Raw genomic sequence first — 20878 nt, 5'->3', positions numbered from 1 at the left:
CATACTTATTAAAATAAATAGAATAAAACTAACAGAATGTAATTGAATCATAATTAAATAAAATAATTAAATTAAATGCTAAAATCATAGAAATTTCCTAAATAAATGCAGATCTAAACTGGAAGGTTTTGAGGCTCCTCTTGAAGGTGTACAGGGATGAAATGTCTCTGAGCTTCTCGAGAATAGAGTTCCTGAGGACACTATTGTGCAAATTCTAATTATTTTAATAATAATATTTATTAATAATATACTATAATAATATTTACTATATACATAGGAGCAACTATGAACATGATGGAAACCACTGACACAACAAAAAAGAACGTGGGAAATAATGTGGGAGGCAGTATACATTAATATACTAAGAAATTACTAATACAGAGGTTCAGAAACATGGCAATAGTGAATGAAGAACTCACTATACCTTAGTCATTGGTGATCATCACAGTTACCACAGACCCTTCCTGTTTTGATTGTGAAACCCAGTGTTTTCTTGCCTCACTCTTTTCCCAGATGTTTTGGCAAAGCAGGTAAATAATTATAACCACATACCTGTATAATAGAATCTGAATTTTTCCCACTCTGACTATATATAAACTGCAGACTAGTGTTTTTTTTTTCAAAATTATTTTTTTTAACATATTGTAGTGAAGTTGTAGTGAAATTTTGAAATATGTATATATTCCAGTCACAAATTGAAATGAATTTCATAATATGAATGATCTTGCACCAAATGAAGATCTTGCAAGTTACCAGAACAAATTTACAGAAATATATTAGGAATATCCTTTTCCACACTATATTTTTTCTTTAATTCTCTAGTAAATTACATATCATAAGCCTCATGTTCCTATGAAACTGATGCAACGTCCAGCAGTGGCACACTGGCCCTGCTCATTACATAACCAACCTCCACTGGCACACTCTGTAACTAATAGATATTGGACATCTGACACCTAAGACAAGGAAATGTGTAACTAGTAGGAATACGGCATGCCATTGAAGTACTTCAATGATTAAATATATGAATTAATATATTCGGCTTTTCTGTTCACAAGAGTCTTGCTTAGACTTGTCATGGAGATTTGACAGATCGTAAATAAAACAGTTACCAACAAGCTCTGAATCATTTGATCATTTTCTATTGCCTCTAGGAATGTTTCCTCTGTATCTATGACAAGAGCAATACTGTACCAGTCCATATGGGGTTGATGAAGAAAACACAGGAAGCTGTATTGAGGTGTATGTGGTAAGTGTTGTATGAGGGGGAAGGATGACAGGTTCTTGATGTGATAGTGATGTGAAATGGGATGTTGACTAAGATACCAGTGTCACAGGCAAACCAGCCAAAAAACGCAGCGGCGTTTAACATGCCGTATGTTACCACAGGGTACAAAACTGGACTCAAACGTGTAATGATATAAACGTGTTAATGATATAAACTCCATGAACTATATTTCCCCCCGATAGTTCGTGCAGGCCGAAGGAAGGTCCCGCGTGATTGACACAACGTGGCAGCGAAACACCGAAACACTGTTCACCACACTTCAGCTCAGGCAATTTATAGATAATACAGACAATTTATAGATAATAACAAAAAGATCATGATAACATTTAAATAAAAAATTTAGCTTAAAGATATAAAATTATGAATTAACAAATAAAATACTTATTAAAATAAATAGAATAAAACTAACATAGAATGTAATTGAATCATAATTAAATTAAATGCTAAAATCATAGAAATTCCCTAAATAAATGCAGATCTAAACCGGAAGGTTTTGAGGCTCTTCTTGAGGGTGTACAGAAATTAAATGTCTCTGAGCTTCTCGAGAAGAGAGTTCCTGAGGACACTAATGTGCAGATTCTAATTATTTTAATAATTATTATTATTAATAATATACTATAATAATATTTACTATATACATAGGAGCAACTATGAACATGATGGAAACCACTGACACAACAAAAAAGAACGTGGGAAATAATGTGGGAGGCAGTATACATTAATATACTAAGAAATTACTAATACAGAGGTTCAGAAACATGGCAATAGTGAATGAAGAACTCACTATACCTTATTCATTGGTGATCATTACAGTTACCACAGACCCTTCCTGTTTTGATTGTGAAACCCAGTGTTTTCTTGCCTCACTCTTTTCCCAGATGTTTTGGCGAGCAGGTAAATAATTATAACCACATACCTGTATAACAGAATCTGAATTTTCCCCACTCTGACTATATTTAAACCGCAGACTAGTGTTTTTTTTTTTCAAATTTATTTTTTTTAACATATTGTAGTGAAGTTGTAGTGAAATTTTGAAATATGTATATATTCCAGTCACAAACTGAAATGAATTTCATAATATGAATGATCTTGCACCAAATTAAGATCTTGCAAGTTACCAGAACAAATTTACAGAAATATATTAGGAATATCCTTTTCCACACTATCTTTTTTTATTTTATTTACTATCTCTAATAAATTACATATCCTTTCAAATAAATGACTTTATTACATATAACAACATATAAATGTTACAACTTTTAAATTCTGTTAGAGGACTCATTGGATTGCCAGCAGATTTATTTTTTTTTATTAACAATAATAACGTTTTCAAAAAAAAAAACATAAGAGTTCTAATGCAGCTGCTGGACGTCAACATAAGCCTCATGTTCCCATGAAACTGATGCAACGTCCAGCAGTGACACACTAGCCCTGCTCATTACATAACCAACCTCCACTGGCACACTCTGTAACTAATAGATATTGGACATCTGACAGAAATGTGTAACTAGTAGGAATACGGCATGCCATTGAAGTACTTCAATGATTAAATATATGAATTAATATATTCGGCTTTTCTGTTCACAAGAGTCTTGCTTAGACTTGTCATGGAGATTTGACAGATCGTAAATAAAACAGTTACCAACAAGCTCTGAATCATTTGATCATTTCCTATTGCCTCTAGGCATGTTTCCTCTGTATCTATGACAAGAGCAATACTGTACCAGTCCATATGGGGTTGATGATGAAAACACAGGAAGCTGTATTGAGGTGGATGTGGTAAGTGTTGTATGAGGGGGAAGGATGACAGGTTCTTGATGCAGTAGTGATGTGAAATGGGATGTTGACTAAGATACCAGTGCCACAGGCAAACCAGCCAAAAAATTGCTCAAGTGGGACTTTTTGCTCTATTTGCTCAAGTCTAACTACATCATCTGGATCTCTGCATCCGGTTTGCTGCTGTATGTAGAGATCTGCACCAGATTGAACAGGAATGGACATTTTACATCTTTCCAGTTATCCAAAACAAAACACATATTAAGATGTTTTTAAATAGCTTGATTTATACCTCATTTATTGCAGGAAAACTTTCAGCAGTTCCATTTTGTCACTCATGGCTTTGTGTGTGTGTGTGTGATGTTTTATGATTATTTCATTACTAATACTATTAACTACTTTGCAAACAAAATTCTAAACTATCAAGAAAAATGTTGGTGCAACTGCACAATGTCCATAAAGCCAGAATTCTAACAAGGAGATCCTTTTTGTCACTATACGATATTTTATGTGCTGGATTAATGTGTTGGAGTACAGTCTCCAACTTCACTAACTAAAGCACAGTGATTCTGTACAACCTGCTCAAGTTTGTCAGACATAAAATTGCTATTTTGGCTATGGAGTGGAAGCTGTGTATACACATAAAATGCTTTCAAAATAATACCCCATTAAATCAATGTCAACTATTTAACAACGCAAAGACATTGTGGTTTTCAAGAGTGTAACAACAGTGTGCACACCCATTCAATGGTCAGATCCAGACACTGACAAAAATGATTAAACATTATTGTTTTATGATTCACCAAACTGCGCTCCTGGTTTTACATTGTTATTGTGGCAAGAATGTGACGTCAGAGGGCAACTCACAATGTTTGCAAACAAAACCTTCTCTGTAGTATTAGATATATAAAGAGAAAGCGAATTATGAATTAGGCTGTTTCATCTTAAGGTATCTTAAACAGCGCTGGTTTTGTACGACTTGGACATTTAGATACAGCCATAGAAAACTTTTTAAAAAGAGAAGAAAGAAATAAAGAATAAAGAAAAATCACATCTGTTGTTGTTTAAGCGCGGCGTCAAGTATTTAACGAACAAGTCTGCTTCATACGTCACGTCGGTTTTGCTGCCCTGCTCTGAACGCCGGACACGCCGCCAAAAACAGCATCTACCGCTGTAAACACATCACATCGTTTGGCGACAGTTAAACCACCCCCTCACTTGGCAGCGGCGTTTAACATGCCGTATGTTACCACAGGGTACAAAACTGGACTCAAACGTATAATGATATAAACGTGTTAATGATATAAACTCCATGAACTATATTTCCCCTCGATAGTTCGTGCAGGCCGAAGGTCCCGTGTGATTGACACAACGTGGCAGCGAAACACCGCCGCTGTTCACCGCACTTCAGCTCAGGCGGTTCGGTTAGGATGCACTTACTGCTCGCAGCACATTTCTTTTACAGGCTGTGGATTGCTGCATTAAATGATTAAGCTTTAAATACTGCAGGCGGAGAAGCGTGGCCGTTAAAGAAGCAGAAACAACAACAGAGACCGACCCGCCCAGGGTCCGGGCCCACTCAGACTCTGAGCCCACTTTGGGATGGTGCCCTCAGAGGCCTGCGCCAGTTTTATAGCAAAACAATACTCACATAAGCCTTTATGTTGCATTTGGCACATGGGTTTGATATTATAAAATGGTTGCGAAACCAAATAAAAATGCAAATTCAATGGTATTGCATTTTACAACAATTTTAATTGGACATAAGGATATATAAGGGACACGTGTGTCTAGACCTCTTTTCTTTATTTTTTGAGCCATATTTTATTTCTGTATTCTGAAAATGAAAAATATAGACCAAGCCACTATGCAAATTTAGAGACATGCCAGATTCAGAACAGGATGTGGTGTAATATATTTCTTTCAACAACAGTATATTCAACAGCAGACATCTTATTGTTGATTTCTTGCAGTTCTGGTGGGAATATTCCTTATTTTGTACATCTGTGGTATTGTGTGTAAAACATATTGGTGTGTTTGACACTGAAACTAGACCAAGTCAAGACCGAGACCAACATAGGGCCACAAATAAGATGAGATAGGTGAGTCAGAAACAGAAAGTTAAGGCCAGAACAACAGCATTTAGTTTACATCTACTTTTATATTTTTTGCATGTGTCAGATGACTCTGGCCTCAGAAATGTTAAGCCCAAACTCAATGTAAAAACATTGAGTTGAGTAAAAAAAAAGCTCAGTAAAAACTGTTTCTAAACATGGTCATTGTGCAAGAGTCTCATGTCATTATTTGTGATTAAATGACAGCAAAGCTATAATGGTCCACACATGGCCAAGTGGGTGATGGGGGACTTCTTTCAGCAGATGATGAAGCCATATAAAAGAGAATACGTGGATGCAGGGCTATTTTTTCCTGACTTCACACTTACCTCAAGACTGGTGGTCAGCAGTGAGTACCCACAGCTTCCTTTGAGAGGCTATCTCAACTGTGTGGTTTGTATGAGTGGGCCTGTATGGAACCAGCATGTAAAAACTTGCTGAATATTTGACAACAGGCTTGTTGTCAACTGCACCCTTCAGCAAGGCAGGGGTGCATGTGTGCAATCCTATTTCAACCACTGCCAGTAACCTAAAAGTGATGAGATCCAGGAAAACGTAAGTGTGTGTGTGTGTGTGTGTGTGTGTGTGTGTGTGTGTGTGTGTGTGTGTGTGTGTGTGTGTGTGTGTGCGCGCGCGCGCGCAAAGGGAAGGAGGATTTTTGCTGTGCGTGTCTAGCAAGTACAAAATTACAATTATTAGCAAAATAACTAGAAGATTATGCACATTCATTGTCACAAATGTGGATTCAACACGGTCATTTACAAACATAATTGAAAGCAAGTATGAGAAACACTTGGATAAATTTTAGGATATAGAAAACATTTCTTATGGCAGTTATTCCTGGAAGGCAATGTGGAAAGTTTGATAGAGGAAATGACATCACCGACCGTGATGTGTGTTCCTATCTTTTCTGCTTTGCTTCTTTCCTGTCATAACAAATTTAATGTAGGCAATGTGGGTAACAATTAAGCAAATGTCATACAGTGTATTTGAAATCCAAATGTGTCAGAAAGCATAACTAACCTAAATAAAGCTAAAACCAAAATAAAAGCCCTCTGTCTGATGACACTGGAAAAATGAGTCAAAGCTCTTGAGTTGCTGGCACTTGAATGACTATACAGTCTGGCCAGAAAGAGCTTCTGCTAAATCTTTTCATAGTGCAACCATGCATATGTATGTATGTATGTGTGCAACTGTGTGTGTGTGTGTGTGTGTGTGTGTGTGTCTGTGTGTGTGTGTGTGTGTGTGTGTGTGTGTGTGTGTGTGTGTGTGTGTGTGTGTGTGTGTGTCTGTGTCTGTGTGTGTGTGCATGTAAGCGTATGCATCTGTTGATGATACCATTGTTGATAGTAAGGGCCTCTCAGGGTCTTTTGGCATGATTGATGATTCAGACTTTATTTAAGAAAGGAAAGGTGCACAGTAACACATCTAGAACCTCTGGAGTACTGAGTAGCATGTTGGTTAATGATGTGAAAATACGGTAGGAAAGTTGTACTGCTGAGGCAGCATTCCATGTTCGTGTTGTCCAACTTCTTCCATCTGTGGTTTGTTCCAGTACCAGTACATTGTCTTGGTTTCTCAAACTTCAATGTAGACCTTGTTAAACTGGGCAGTTAACAAGCTGGCCTGACTATGAGCTGGCATGTCTCTTTTTCTTTGTGCTCATGTGTTTCAGAGCTAGGCAAATTGTAGCATTGTGAGTTGTGCCCAAGGACTTACAGAAGACAGAATATGAAAGGTTAATATGAAGACTGTCCCAGTTGTGGTAGAGGAACTTGGGTCTGTGGCCCATAAGTTGGAGGAGACTCCAATGACAACTTTAAAGTCTCGAAGAGATCAATCCTAGAAACAGAAAGAATATAGTGCTTCAACATGAGGAAAAGAGAATAAAATACACGTATACAAGAATCAAAATGTGGTATTATGTCACAGTCAGACGAACAGCCGCTCAGAGTAATAACAGCAAGGACCAGAGCCGGAGTGGCTAATCGGGAGATTCGGGAGGATTCCCAATGGGCCGGCTCATGTTAATCTCTAGTTTGGGCCGATTGGGAGGGGAAAATAATTTTGGGCCGGATTTGGGCATGAAACTCCTGGGCTGAAAAAGTGTCCCACTCCGGCCCTGGCAAGGACCTAAACACTTCGGTAAGAAAAAAAGTCAAGGAAAAAAATCTAATGTCACTGCAAAACCACAAAGAAACACAAAGCCAAACTAAGTAAGTCTGGTTACCCGCTTGCTTGCAAGGATGAAGGAGAATGTCCCGATGAAGCAGTTTGGTTCTCAGACAGGGTGAAAGGCCAGAACCAGAAGATTGACTCACTCCTGCCTTCAGCTACTTCCACATGGCCTCTGTTGCCAGGCATGAGCTACGCATGGTCTTCAGCATGGACAGTAGTGGAGGCTAGGGGAACATTGCAAAACACACCAGAAAACTTTCAACGAGAACGTTGAAAAGCAGTTAAAGATGGCGGACAAGTGAAACAGTAGTGGTTAGCAGTAAACATTTGCACCCAGAAAGTCTGGTCCAACTGAATGAAAGCTTCTGTGGGTTTGTGTGCTAGACAGTCAGGAATGGGAAAGGGACTGGATGAGGACGCTTTGACATGGGACAGGCTAAGTGTTGTGGTTTGTCACCCAGTGTGGCTGTGAAGTGCAGTGTTGATGATACCACAGGATTTGATTACTCAGGATATAATTACTGTTTATTTTACACAGAACTACGCCTCCAGGTCATGTTATTTTCATGTTTTTTTTCCCGGGTAGGCATTGCCTGACACAGCAATACAGAGCTTTGTGTGGGTGGTGAGTGCAGGTGGAAGTGAAGCTGTGGGTGGATGGGTTCATCTAGGCGTGTGTAAGTAAGATCAGCCAGCAGTGTGTTAGTAAGATCAGCCAGGAGAGTGTAAATAAGATCATTAAAAGGATTATGTAGAAGACTTAATTAAAATTGCACAGTAATTACTGTGAAGTCATATGTAAACACTTGCTACTTGTTTTTCATGAAACAAGATACTATCACAGGAAATGCACGTTTAACAGAAACAAGAGCCTAAAGACTAGGAGAAGATCCAAATGGCCTTCAAATGTAAAGTGGCCTGCCGGTGGAATTTCTCAAGTTTGACGCTCCACACCTACGTCAACAAGAATGCTTGTTCACCTGGGCTCATCTTTGTGTAGAGGGTATTTCCTGCGTCCCACTCATTACAACCTTTTAGAAATGGGACATGCCAAGCAGTTAGTCATCACTGTCTGCTGCTGATTCTGGACCTAGAGGGCAGGAGCACTGCACAGTTTTAATTCATCAGTTTATTTTAGCTGAGTCATGTAGGCTGTGGGAGTGCATAGGAATCAGCCTGTTTTGGCCCCTGAAATGTGGAGTTGCCCATCTCTGCTATATGGTCGCTTCAGATCATTAAAGTCCATATATCTACACACACACACACACACACACACACACACACACACACACACACACACACACACACACACACACACACACACGCTGACATCGCTTAATGTGCTTCCCCAAAACCCCCTTCATGATAGACTGAAAAACAAACATTCCTTTGCTTTAGAAGGGGAACTATGGAGCAGGGGAATTCCTGTCAGACAGAGGTGAGTAAGGACCCAAATCAGTCCAGTCGTGTACACAAGCCTAGACTCGATGGGGTGAGCAATCATCATTTACGTGTGTGCATGTGTGTGTTGTGTGTGTTTGTGTGTGTGGAAGGGTGGGTGGGTAGGGGAGTATGTGTGCGTGGGTGTGTGTGTGTGCGAGTGCTAGCATGCGCTAGTATGTGCGTATGAGCATGTGTGTTTGGAGGCAGGGGCAGAAGGACTTTGATAACAGATCATTTACCTGGAATGCAGCAACAGTCATAGTGCAGCCAGATGTTCCACAAATATTCCACCGCAGGCCACTAAGTGATCAGATAGACCTTACTTCCCTACTGCTCACCTTTACTACTTACATAATAATAATAACTGTCTGATCATGGGTCCATCTGATCATGGGTCCGTCTGATCACGAGTCCGTCTGATCATGGGTCTGTCTGATCATGCAGCAACCAGGATGAGACATGGGCTCCTCATATATGTGGCTCATCTTGTGCTGCTCCTGTGATCTTGGCTGAGGGGAGCACGACCGTCCGTGCCCTTTGCCATCCTGACGGTATGGAGGGAGCAGAAAGATCATGTGACTGACTGTTACTTCTGTATGACAGACGTATCAGGATTTTCATCAAAGAACAGAAAGTCCATTGAGTACCCATTGCCTTGGCAATGAGACCATTACCAAAGCAGCCAGATGTGTGGACACTAGAGGACGATGATGAGGAGGCGATGGTGGACGAGGCACTGGATGTGGAAGCTACTGCTGATCCTAATTTTGTACCATTTGCATCCATTGATCCTCATTTATTAACACAGGCAGAGCTGGTTAGAGGCAGAACTGCTTCAGTCAAGGACATCAAGGGTGCAATCTTGTGCCACCTACAACTAAAATTGCAGTTTTTCGCAGCTGCCATGAAGATTTGAGAAAATACTTTAGCCATGTTGATTCTCTGACATTTTGCTGTGACATCTGTGGATTGTTGTCTCCTCTTGAATGTGACCATGATCCAACAGGATGCTTTATTGACTCATCAGTCTTAAGTTAGTAAGTTTAAAGGTTGTTTTGCTGCACAAAGGTAAAATCTACCCATCCATACCCGTCCATATGAATGACAATATGCGGATGCTGCTGGATCTTTGAGCCATCAGTGACAAACATGGCGAAAAGTTCCAACAAGACATTTGCAATATGGAGAAGTGGTACTGGGGGACTGGAGTCTGTCTATACTGGAGGACTGTTGGACTCTGATCCGTGAGGCATCAGACAGTGACTACAAGCCAAAATCTATGGCAAAACATTTTTAATGTTGCTTCCTGTTGCTGTTAATTAAAACAAAGTACACTGATAGATAATTGACACTAGATACTAGATGTTCAGCACATTAAAATCTATATAAAACACCAAAAATGCATGAAGAAACAAAAATGTTCTCTAATTTTGTATACCAGTAAAAAGTACAATCCTAGCCTAAGAGAGTATAATTACAACAGGATTCAGTTGGAGCTCTGGATGTCAGGATATCTATGGCTATCAGTTGGCAGCATGGTGGCTTGGTGGTTAACATATTTGCCCCTCAGTGCTAGAATCTTTGTTATCCCTGTCTAGATGTGGATAGATTTCCCTAGATATCCCAATCTGGATCGGGTTTACATTTTCTCCCTGTGTCTCCAGTTTCCTCCCACGGTACAAAAACACAGAGCTTAGGTCAGCTGGTTACTCTAAATTGTCCTGTTATGACTGGGTGACAGTGTGTAAGCATGCCTCAATGGATGGTGTTCTGTTCTGGGTGTTTTCCTCTCCTCCTATGTGTCCAGTGCATGCCCTGGGGGATGTGGTTTCCTGTTGAGAGTATTCTGTGTGTGATTGGCTGCTGCTTCTCAGTGGTGTGTGTTGATTGGATGTAAAAGCAGACTGTTGATTGTAAAATGCTGATTTTTTTTCAGCTGAGAAAAACTCAAAGTATGAATAAGTGAAACTATTCCAGTAAGGTTGAATTCCAATTAGTCTTTTTTGTCTAATTGAATGTGCCAGTAAGACCTTTTATCATTTTGGAATTTGAGTGCAATATATGTTTGTCCTGTAGAGGGTACTGTGTCCATTAAAAATGACTATTACTAGTACTGTCTGAAAATTATATTCATGTATAAACCATCACACAAAACTACTTGACTAGATGTTATGTGTGTTTCAAGGCATAATTTACAGGACTATACCAAGTTAGCAGTTTTCTTTATGTGTGTGTATTTGTTTGTGTACATGTGTACAAACATGTATTGAGTATGTTGGGGGTTTAATAGTGCACTGATTACAGAAACAATTTGCTTCACTGACACTAGACATTGCAGTCACAACCAAGGAAGCAAGTTGTTCTACTAGAATGTTGCAAAACTCGCAGTGCAGGTTTGTGTTGTCACTGCCAATGTCACCACCAATCACTAAGAAATACATTTAATAAAGGACAAAGGACTTTCTTTCCTTCTTTCCTACACTGTTTTATAACCTTCGTCAGTGGCCATTATCTGACCATAACACATCTGGTGGACACATACATATGACCACTCGGAATCCAGCACTGACACTGATGTGTGAAATGTCCAGTCACACTCCTGACCCTGGTTAACTTATACCAGGTTAATATGTTTACCCATGCCACTATCATGTCAGTGTTAGTTCCATACTGAGAATGGTCAGCCAGGAGTGGTCCTGAGACTTGATGAATGTTTTATCTATATATATTAACTTCTACAGCAATGAGTAATGCTGGACTCAAGAGAGCTAACTGTGTACTGTAACAACAAACCATTTATAACAAAATAATTCAATCTAAAACCATTTCAAATAAAGCAGGGATCAGTCATGTATACCTCAAGTGATTAGCAATGCTTTCACCCTTGAGGATAACAGTTGGTAATTATACCCTTCTAATCCACACCTCTCTGAAAAGCGTAAATAATGGTACAAGGCAGGTGAATTAGGCTGGGAAGCGTATGTCACTGTTGTGAAACTGCCTTTCACAATGAGTCAGGGGCTCAGTGTGTCAGGGGCTCAGTGTGTTCTTTATAGTGTGTTTGCCCATTTACGGAAAATTCAGGGGGCAAGAGAGGGGTGCAAGTGTGGGAGAAGTGGCTCAGACTTTACATTCTCCCACGGACCCCGTGGCAAGATGATTAACCTGTCGATCATGACTAACCCTTGCTATAGCCAAGGCTGATGCATAAGTGTTTCACAACAGTCTTGCAGTCATAGTCTAGATTCAAAAATAACAAGTAATGGTACAGGAGATTAATGTAAATACAACATACAGAAGTTTTTTTGTGTAATAGTATACTGGATGTTGTTCAAGCAGTGTAACTGGTAATACTCTGAACAGTGATATTTTAAAGATAAAAGCACATAGCCTAACAGCAGCAGTCTAGTAGATTTGTATCTTAAAATTTTGCTTCCTTTTTCGGCAGTAGGTACATGTAGGTCATTTTCGATTTATGAGGCTCATCGCTAGAGGTCAGGTGCTGTTTTATATCTGGTGGAAAATGTTCTGATTCTCTTTGGCCTGGGATGTCTAAATCTTCAAAATGCTAAACACTTTCATTCGCTCCCTTTGTTGAGCCTGGGTAAGGGAACCCAGAAAACCTCCTTTTGCACTAGAACAACAGGGGATTTATCCTGCTTTGGCACAGCACATTAAGAGTACCTGGTGGGTGGTGAGGGTAGGAGTCTGCCTAACCTGGGCAGCAGGACTCTCATAACAGGATGCAGGGTTGCCAACTTTTGACGTTCGTTTGGAGTGAGATTTTAACCTGGTGCCGGTGGTGAGTGTATTTTGTTGAGCGGGGGGGTGGCGAACGAAAGTTGTTGAACGAGGGGGGGGGGGGGGGTGTGGCGAACATAAAATGGACACAGATTCAGTGTGTCGCTGAGGGCGTGTGAAAATGGTCAAATGCGTGTGTCTCACGCTCAATGCGTGAGAGTTGGCAACCCTGCAGGATGTGGTGTTGTTTGTGAGAGCATTCTGTTCCACTTTCATAATCAATCACAGGGGCAATTGTTCTGCAGTTTGCACTGAAAAAGAGAAACCCTTCACTTGCAGTAAAGCGTTTGTTAAGAAATTCATTCCAAATCCCTGTTAGAAACAGAATATAGCAGCTCAGCAAAGTTTCTACTCAGCATTTTTCGACTTTGCAAAAATGTGGTATATATGCCTGACTTTTATTTTATTTTATTTAAGCTTTGCCCCTAGCAAACCAGCATCTGTGCTCAGTTCCTTGTCTAAGGCCACCCTTAATATATGTGTTCAGTGTGAAAAGCTTGGCATTCTAAGGAGAGCATGAAGTCACAGCCCTGGTGCTGCCTGTGGTGCACTGTCTGTCTACTTTAGCCTCCTTCATGTCCAGTGACCCAAAACTGTGCTAGAGTGGGCCGCCTCTCCATGACTGATGAGAGGCAATGCCTGCAATAGGAGTCAGGCTAAGGTCCGTGTGGGGATGCTTCTCAGGACGTTGCACCACATGGGCCCAAACCTCTGATCCAGTTTCAAAGGAGAACAAAAAACCAGGAACTGTGAGGAGGAGCCCGTCTGGTTAGATCACGCCCCAGATACCCGCTAGCTAACTCTGTTGCAAGCTGCTGTGGTACTGAACCCATGTGGTTAATTACGTGGTTTATTAATATGTTATCATGTTAGAATTTGCAGGTTTTTCACAGGTAAAAACAAAACTCATCACTCATCTTTTTATATGGATGATACTATGTATATGTCTCTATGGTCATTTTATGTTGTATGTGCACTTACCTTTTTATTATTACTATTATCTATTGTACAGTGTCATTGGCTCACTTTAAAGGAGCTTTCAAATAAAATATATTATTATTATTATTATTATTATTATTATTATTAAAATCAAGGGACTGGGGGCCTGTGTAGATCTTTCATCTATACTGTAGTTTGAAGTAAATGAAAATCCCTGTGATAAATAATTCACTTGGAAAAAAATTACTGGGAACCATAACATACAGTATATAAAACAATGAGGATGGTAATATTAATAATGCTTTTGCTCTCAATTTACTATTTCAAATTTGTTACTGTTAACATTAATATTAACTATTCCAATAAAGGATTTGCAATGAAACAACACTGAGAGATAGCTAATTATTGTGAAATACTGCTCAGCACAGATGAAGATATACAAACACGTCCACTAGAAATTTGAATATGTGAAATCTTCAAGTAGTCCTAATAAGGTGAGATACCCCTCGCTGCAGAAGCAAAAATCCAGGGGGTGGAGCTGGATCTAGATCCAACTCCTCCCACCGTGGTGTTTTCATTGGTCTGAAGTAATTGCACTACGCAGGAGGAGTTGTATCACAGCAATTCCAAATCACTGTTGCCATCCTAAATTGCTATTCTTATTTACTCACTTGCCGTTCATTCGTGAACAATCACAAATGTGAAAGTAAATTCATAATAAAGCAATTTTCATCTTGCTAATTCTAGTTTCCTTTGGTTATTATACAAAATCTGACTGTTTCTATTTGCACGAACAATCTAGGTGTCTAAGTTAGTGACGATAAAAACTGATGTTAGAAGATGTACAGATGTATTAAATACTTATGTATGTTGTGTTCTTCATATTGGACATAAATTGTTAAATTAATTAGTGTTGGACACTTCGAGGGGGATTATTCAGTAGTGCGTGCATGTAACGGCCATGATCCGCATAAACCAGTTCACTGAAAAACTTCACAACAACTAATATAATGCTATTTATATTTTTCCCATCCATCTATGCATATCACTGTTTTGAAAAAAGGACATACACTTTCAGTTGTGCAGTGCACTACATGTTGCAGTAAATACCACTGTCCATTCTGCACACCTGAAGTGTACCCTCCTAACGAAAAAAGTAATTTTTATTAGGCCTAAAGGTAAAAAAAAATGAAATAGTACATATTTAAGAAATGTACTGTACTTTATTATGTTGGCAATGACAGATCAGTATTCCTGTCCAGTTTTACGTTTTCTTGTAAAGTTAAAAAACGTGTATTGTGTTATTTAAATAACAGTCTTAAGGGTGAATTTATTGGATTTATATTTCCTGGTCGGAAAACGTAAGCGACACGTAGGAGTGTCGCTTACGTTTTCCGACCAGGAAATCACGAGGTGTAATCTGAATTAGCACAGTACATCATACAAGCAACGCAATGGCAAAACAAAGTATTGGTCCTGTCTTTGTGTCTCCATTGAGCTGGGAGACATGTAAACATTATCCTTACTCAGAGATACTCTTCCTTACTTTTATCATGGCAATGTGCATTTTACATATACCACATCATTGAAATACTCTGTAAATAAATGTCATCTGACTTTATAACCTCTTAATCATCAGCTCTCTGAATGTAAATGCTTCTGCGTATGATGAAAAATGTCACAACCAAATTTGCCTTTGTTTCACGCACATATGGATTCCATCCTGAAATTATGGTATGAAGACCATCACTGTTTATTATGTTTATCATATAGAGCTCCTATATAATCTAAATCCATGCCATAGTTAGTTATTCTATTTTCATCTAGATTAATTTGCTTGGTGCTTGACAGTTTTCATCAGTAATAGTGTCTTTCTTTCAGATACCACAACAGGGCGCTATAGAGAAGGATGTTGTGTTTTTTGCCTCTGGGAAAATCTCTATGAACATCTACCTGGAGAAAACGCGTTACCAGCTAGGTATACACTATTCAAGGACACAATGATTGATTTAGGAGACTAACATAATGCCTTTTATAATATGCTGAATTGCAATCTGTTTAAAACTGTATAATTATTTCTCAGTTATGTTCATTTAAAAAATCTATAATTTCAGCCAAATTATCAGGGAAAATGGTCTTAAAGATAAATAATAATTATGTTTCCAAACAGGAGAAGATTTGGTAATCAGAGGTGAAATTGTCAACAGTTCAACCAGAAAGATCATCCCCAAATATGAAATCTATCAAACGAGTAGCTTTTTTTGCAGAAGCAAAAGTCCAGGGGGCGGAGCTGGATCTAGCTGGATCTACCTGGATTTATATTTCCTGGTCGGAAAACGTAAGCGACACTCCTACGTGTCGCTTACGTTTTCCGACCAGGAAATATAAATCCAGGTAGATCCAGCTAGATCCAGCTCCGCCCCCTGGACTTATGCTTCTGCAGCGACGGGTACTTGGAGATTGGGATAAAGTAGCAACATAACATGAACGACAAACAGGACTTGAAATAATACGAGAGCTCTTGCGACAAAAGAAGCATTTACATTCAGAGAGCTGATGATTAAGAGGTTATAAAGTCAGATGACATTTATTTACAGAGTATTTCAATGATGTGGTATATGTAAAATGCACATTGCCATGATAAAAGTAAGGAAGAGTATCTCTGAGTAAGGATAACGTTTACATGTCTCCCAGCTCAATGGAGACACAAAGACAGGACCAATACTTTGTTTTGCCATTGCGTTGCTTGTATGATGTACTGTGCTAATTCAGATTACACCTCGTGAGCCAGAATAATCTCACATGTGGATGAAGAGTGGTGTACATACCTTACAGGTATTTTAAGCATGCTTGTTTCCGAAGTGAAACTGGTTTGTGTGGCTTTGCAAATCGAGTCTTTGTCGTCATTTACCCAGTCAGTTAAGAACACTATTAGTTCAGTTCTACTCCACGAGTCTGTAATTGATAAACGAGATGACCATTAAGGACTTCTCTATCGAGTACAATGCCATAAACGAGCGTAACACGTTCAGCAATGGGGACGTTTTGACAGGTCAGGTGATTGTTGAAGTATCGAAGAAAACAACGATCAAGTCACTGTCCGTCAAGGCGAAAGGGAAGGCCAATGTGATGTGGACAGAAAGATACGGACAAACGACTGTGATATACAGGGATAAAGAGAAGTACTTCTCTCAGACACAGTCTATTCTACCAAATGTCAGCCAGGATGGTAATGTACCAAATTATAAATATACTATATTAATATTGAGAATCATGTTTACACGATCATTTTATATTTCCAGTGGTTGATAAACAATTTTGTTTCATTTGTTTGTTGTACATAACTTTAAACTTCTGTGATAATTAATTCACTGCTCTTACTGTCTTATGATCATGTGTGTATTTGTGGTTGTCACTGTGTAGACTCTTTCACTGTTACACCTGGGAGACACGTGTTCCCTTTTGTGGTTCAAATTCCTTCACAGTAAGTCACATTCCTTTCTCCTCTTTATAGCAAAGTAGTCATATCAGATTTTGTCGAGTTTACACTTTGGATCGGACAGTTGCTGTCTGAATTGCATATCACTCCATACGTTTTTCACAATCCTTTTAAAATGAATTAATAATTTCCCTGAAAGTAGGACCATTAATAGTTATTCTTACTCACCCTTTCAATTTCAGTGACATGCCAACATCTTACAAAGGTGAAAATGGCAAAGTTAGGTATGTTCTGGTGGCACAGTTAAAGAGATCCCTGCGTATGATGAAAAATGTCACAACCAAATTTGCCTTTGTTTCACGCACATATGGATTCCATCCTGAAATTATGGTATGAAGACCATCACTGTTTATTATGTTTATCATATAGAGCTCCTATATAATCTAAATCCATGCCATAGTTAGTTATTCTATTTTCATCTAGATTAATTTGCTTGGTGCTTGACAGTTTTCATCAGTAATAGTGTCTTTCTTTCAGATACCACAACATGGCGCTATAGAGAAGGATGTTGTGTTTTTTGCCTCTGGGAAAATCTCTATGAACATCTACCTGGAGAAAACGCGTTACCAGCTAGGTATACACTATTCAAGGACACAATGATTGATTTAGGAGACTAACATAATGCCTTTTATAATATGCTGAATTGCAATCTGTTTAAAACTGTATAATTATTTCTCAGTTATGTTCATTTAAAAAATCTATAATTGCAGCCAAATTATCAGGGAAAATGGTTTTAAAGATAAATAATAATTATGTTTCCAAACAGGAGAAGATTTGGTAATCAGAGGTGAAATTGTCAACAGTTCAACCAGAAAGATCATCCCCAAATATGAAATCTATCAAAAGAGTAGCTTTTTTGCCCAAGGGAAGAGGCGCCTCCATATCTCAATGATGCTGAAGGAGAAAGACACTCCTTTATCCTCTTCCACCAGACAGACTGTGTGCAAAGTACTGACTGTTCCCCCAGGAATCACGCCTTCCATCCTCAACTGTCGCATCCTGAAAGTGGAGTACAGACTGAAGGTACGTGGTCATGACATGTGATAACAGTGTGAGCACCATCTGAGGGCATTACTGCCACTGGTTCAGTCAGAGTAATATAACTCCATGAGTAGCAACAGTGTGAGAAAATAAATATACTTAAATGTCCAACATCCATGCCACGGCTGTGATAGCCCAGGTGATGGAGTATAACGTGATCTCAACCTACATTCCCTGAAACTCAGTTCATGCTGAATTTTGCAGGTCATCCTTGATGTGTCCTTTACCAAAAACCCAGTGATTAAGTTTCCAGTTATTTTCCTGCCTCCCAGTGATGGAGGTGGGGCAAAAGCGCTGGAGGCAGATCAACACCACAAACCCAGTTGAACCAAATAAAGCAAGCAAAAGGACCCCTAAATAGGGCCCCTAAATAAGGCCCCTAAATACGGACCATAATCTTGTCTGTTGTAACTTGATGGCCATTAAACTTCTGGATTAAATGTTTATAATTTTATATGCAGAAATTAGAACAGGACCAGACTGAAATATGACAAATGTTAACATATACTATGTAAAACATGGAATATATAAAAGACACATATTTTTTATGCTGTGTGAGCATGCTTCATGCAAATATTAATGCAAAATGTATGCTGGCAAATGGTTAGCTTTGTGATGCAATGTGCTTTGTGATGCAAACGTTTTGATCACCAGTGAACACCTGGATGTTAATTAAATCCTGAAATGACTTTCAATCCTGTGTTCACTGGCTCAGATCTACAGCTCCATCTACTGCTGGAATGACACCTTTAAAGCTGTAATGGGCACTGTACACATCTTATAAAGATCCATACACAGCTTGGATGCAATGATTAAACACATGCAATGATGTATTGTTTCAGAGTCTATATATGTAATGACCTTTATGTATTCTAAAACAGATTGTTATATCTAAGAATCACTGTACTATCTTTAATAATTGGTAAAATACAATGAAGAAGCTTCAAGTTTGAAGTTCTAATATAATAAAATTTTTGTCTGGTTATTTAAATCTCCTAATATTAACATTGTGTTTTTACAAAAAAATATATATAGCATACTTGGCTGTGTGGTTGTTATTTGAGATGTATTCTGGCAGCTTCTGTCTTGTTTCACACCTTGTTTTTGTAAAGGACATTTAGCTCCCAGACATGTGTCTCTAACCAACACCTCTCTGTTTATGAACTGATGAGAGAAGCTTTCTCGAGAGTTCTGTTTATTATAGCACTGTCACTATAGTCATGTAGTGCTACCACTAAATAGCAAGGCAAGCTATTTTGCTACAGCACTGTAGCGTTCACCATTTCAAAATGACAGCACTCCCATCACAACATCCAGTTTCTTAGAAGTCTCCTCTCAAACAAGAAGAACAATCATAATCAACCATTCAGTGGAAGTGCTGGCTTTAGTTTGCTTGATGAGTTAATATGTGCTGCGCTCTCTATCCGCTGTCTGTACTTCCCCTCCCCCAGTGGAATTAACTCAGTTGATTACACCCTGGGGAGGGAGCCAGGTTCCTCCAACATTTCCCAGTGGATATTAGGAAAGCCCCATTAAAATTGCATTAGGACATTGCATTCTAGAGCTCGATGTGTGGAAGCTCAAAGAGCTCAAAGCTCTGATTCTCTACCTGCAGGGCAGCACACTTGATGTCTGCTGAAGAGCAAAGCCTCTGTATGTAGTCCTTTTGAAGTGCAACCACAAAGACCATGCCTCAAATTGTTCATGCTGTGCGTCACTGATGGTGAGAGAGGCATCGTGCTGGTGGCCAGAAGAGGGTTAGCATGGGTGCTTATGCAGGGATTTACATTTGCAGTTGTTCCTTTACATCTGAGAGCTGAGATCTTGGCTTTACACTTGAAGCATATTTATGTGAAGCAGTGTTAAATTCTAGAATTATTTATTAGATCTGAACATTGTCCTTAATGTTTCATATTCCTCCTGAATTCTGAATAAAAAATAGAGATCTGATATCTAGTATTATTTATTTGAATTGTAACAAATAGGCCTACATCAGATGTGATAAATCTGTATATGGAGACATTTACAATCACTGCTGGAAAATATAATACACAATGTTGGCTACAAATGACTAAATGGCAGTAGCAATGACACCCAAGTGAAGCATTTACACCATAAAAGTCCACCCAGAGGGCACCACATGACCATCAGTAAATTACTTCTCAATTGCATGATTTGCCCACAGAAGCCCTGAGGAATTTTTCCATATACTTGATACACTATACCATGTAATACAGTGTAATACTCTACAGTGTTATATGATGTATGGTTTATCTATGACCTATTTTCAACTTTGGGACCAAACCATAGATGTGCAGAACAGTTTATGGACATATTGTGGCATTAGCCCTGTATTTCAATACAACTGAAGACTGCCAGGGTGCATTTCATCTGTGTTTGTGTCAGTGTCATTCTGGTGTTCCTTCCTTAGTTAATTACTGTGAATTACTAAGAATTACTAGGAATGTGTTGCCATCTTTGTGAAGTGCGTTACCATTTGGTGACATCAGTTCCTCTTCCTGTCGTCTGGTTGCGTGTGAGCCTTATTAAAGACTCTGCTCTTACCAAAAATGGTTTTCCTTGGACAGAGATGTCTAGACTCTTCTTCCGCAGAAACGCTACAATATTATAACCTGCACTACCAATTAGAGTGATGTTGCTAACTGTGAGATGCATCAAATTACAAGGCCTCATCAGCCAGCAAAATATGAGAACTGACATTTGAGAAATATTGATTATGTAGGGAGTTGGGAGTTTGGATGGTGTATCATAAACATCATGCGATACGGTGGTCTGTCT

At 39.0% G+C, this 20878-nt stretch overlaps 1 protein-coding gene and 1 long non-coding RNA gene across 4 annotated transcripts; one reads left to right on the top strand and one right to left on the bottom strand.

Moving 5' to 3' along the window:
- Positions 1–6653: 6653 nt before the first annotated feature.
- On the bottom strand, positions 6654–16475 carry LOC143512928 (uncharacterized). Its single transcript, XR_013130548.1, has 3 exons — positions 16368–16475; positions 7409–7580; positions 6654–7020 (listed from the first exon to the last, which is right to left on the bottom strand). It is a non-coding gene; the product is annotated as an uncharacterized LOC143512928 (long non-coding RNA).
- LOC143512926 (arrestin domain-containing protein 3) lies at positions 15942–18910 on the top strand. Of its 3 annotated transcripts, none has more exons than XM_077003743.1 (7): positions 15942–16106; positions 16592–16768; positions 16963–17023; positions 17221–17368; positions 17516–17612; positions 17805–18061; positions 18284–18910. In XM_077003743.1, exons 2-7 carry the CDS (start codon positions 16669–16671, stop codon positions 18404–18406), a joined length of 786 nt encoding a protein of 261 aa, XP_076859858.1. In that variant the 5' UTR covers positions 15942–16106; positions 16592–16668; the 3' UTR covers positions 18407–18910. The 3 variants fall into 3 exon arrangements, with proteins under 3 accessions (XP_076859858.1, XP_076859857.1, XP_076859856.1); XM_077003742.1 differs by having other exon boundaries at positions 15942–16374; XM_077003741.1 differs by lacking the exon at positions 15942–16106 and having other exon boundaries at positions 16398–16768.
- The last annotated feature ends 1968 nt before the right edge of the window (positions 18911–20878 follow it).

This window comes from Brachyhypopomus gauderio, chromosome 4 (genome assembly GCF_052324685.1).
Source record: "Brachyhypopomus gauderio isolate BG-103 chromosome 4, BGAUD_0.2, whole genome shotgun sequence".
Taxonomy (NCBI): Eukaryota; Metazoa; Chordata; class Actinopteri; order Gymnotiformes; family Hypopomidae; genus Brachyhypopomus; species Brachyhypopomus gauderio.
Note: the sequence above shows the minus strand (reverse complement) of the source record. Positions and strands in the feature narration are given on the sequence as shown.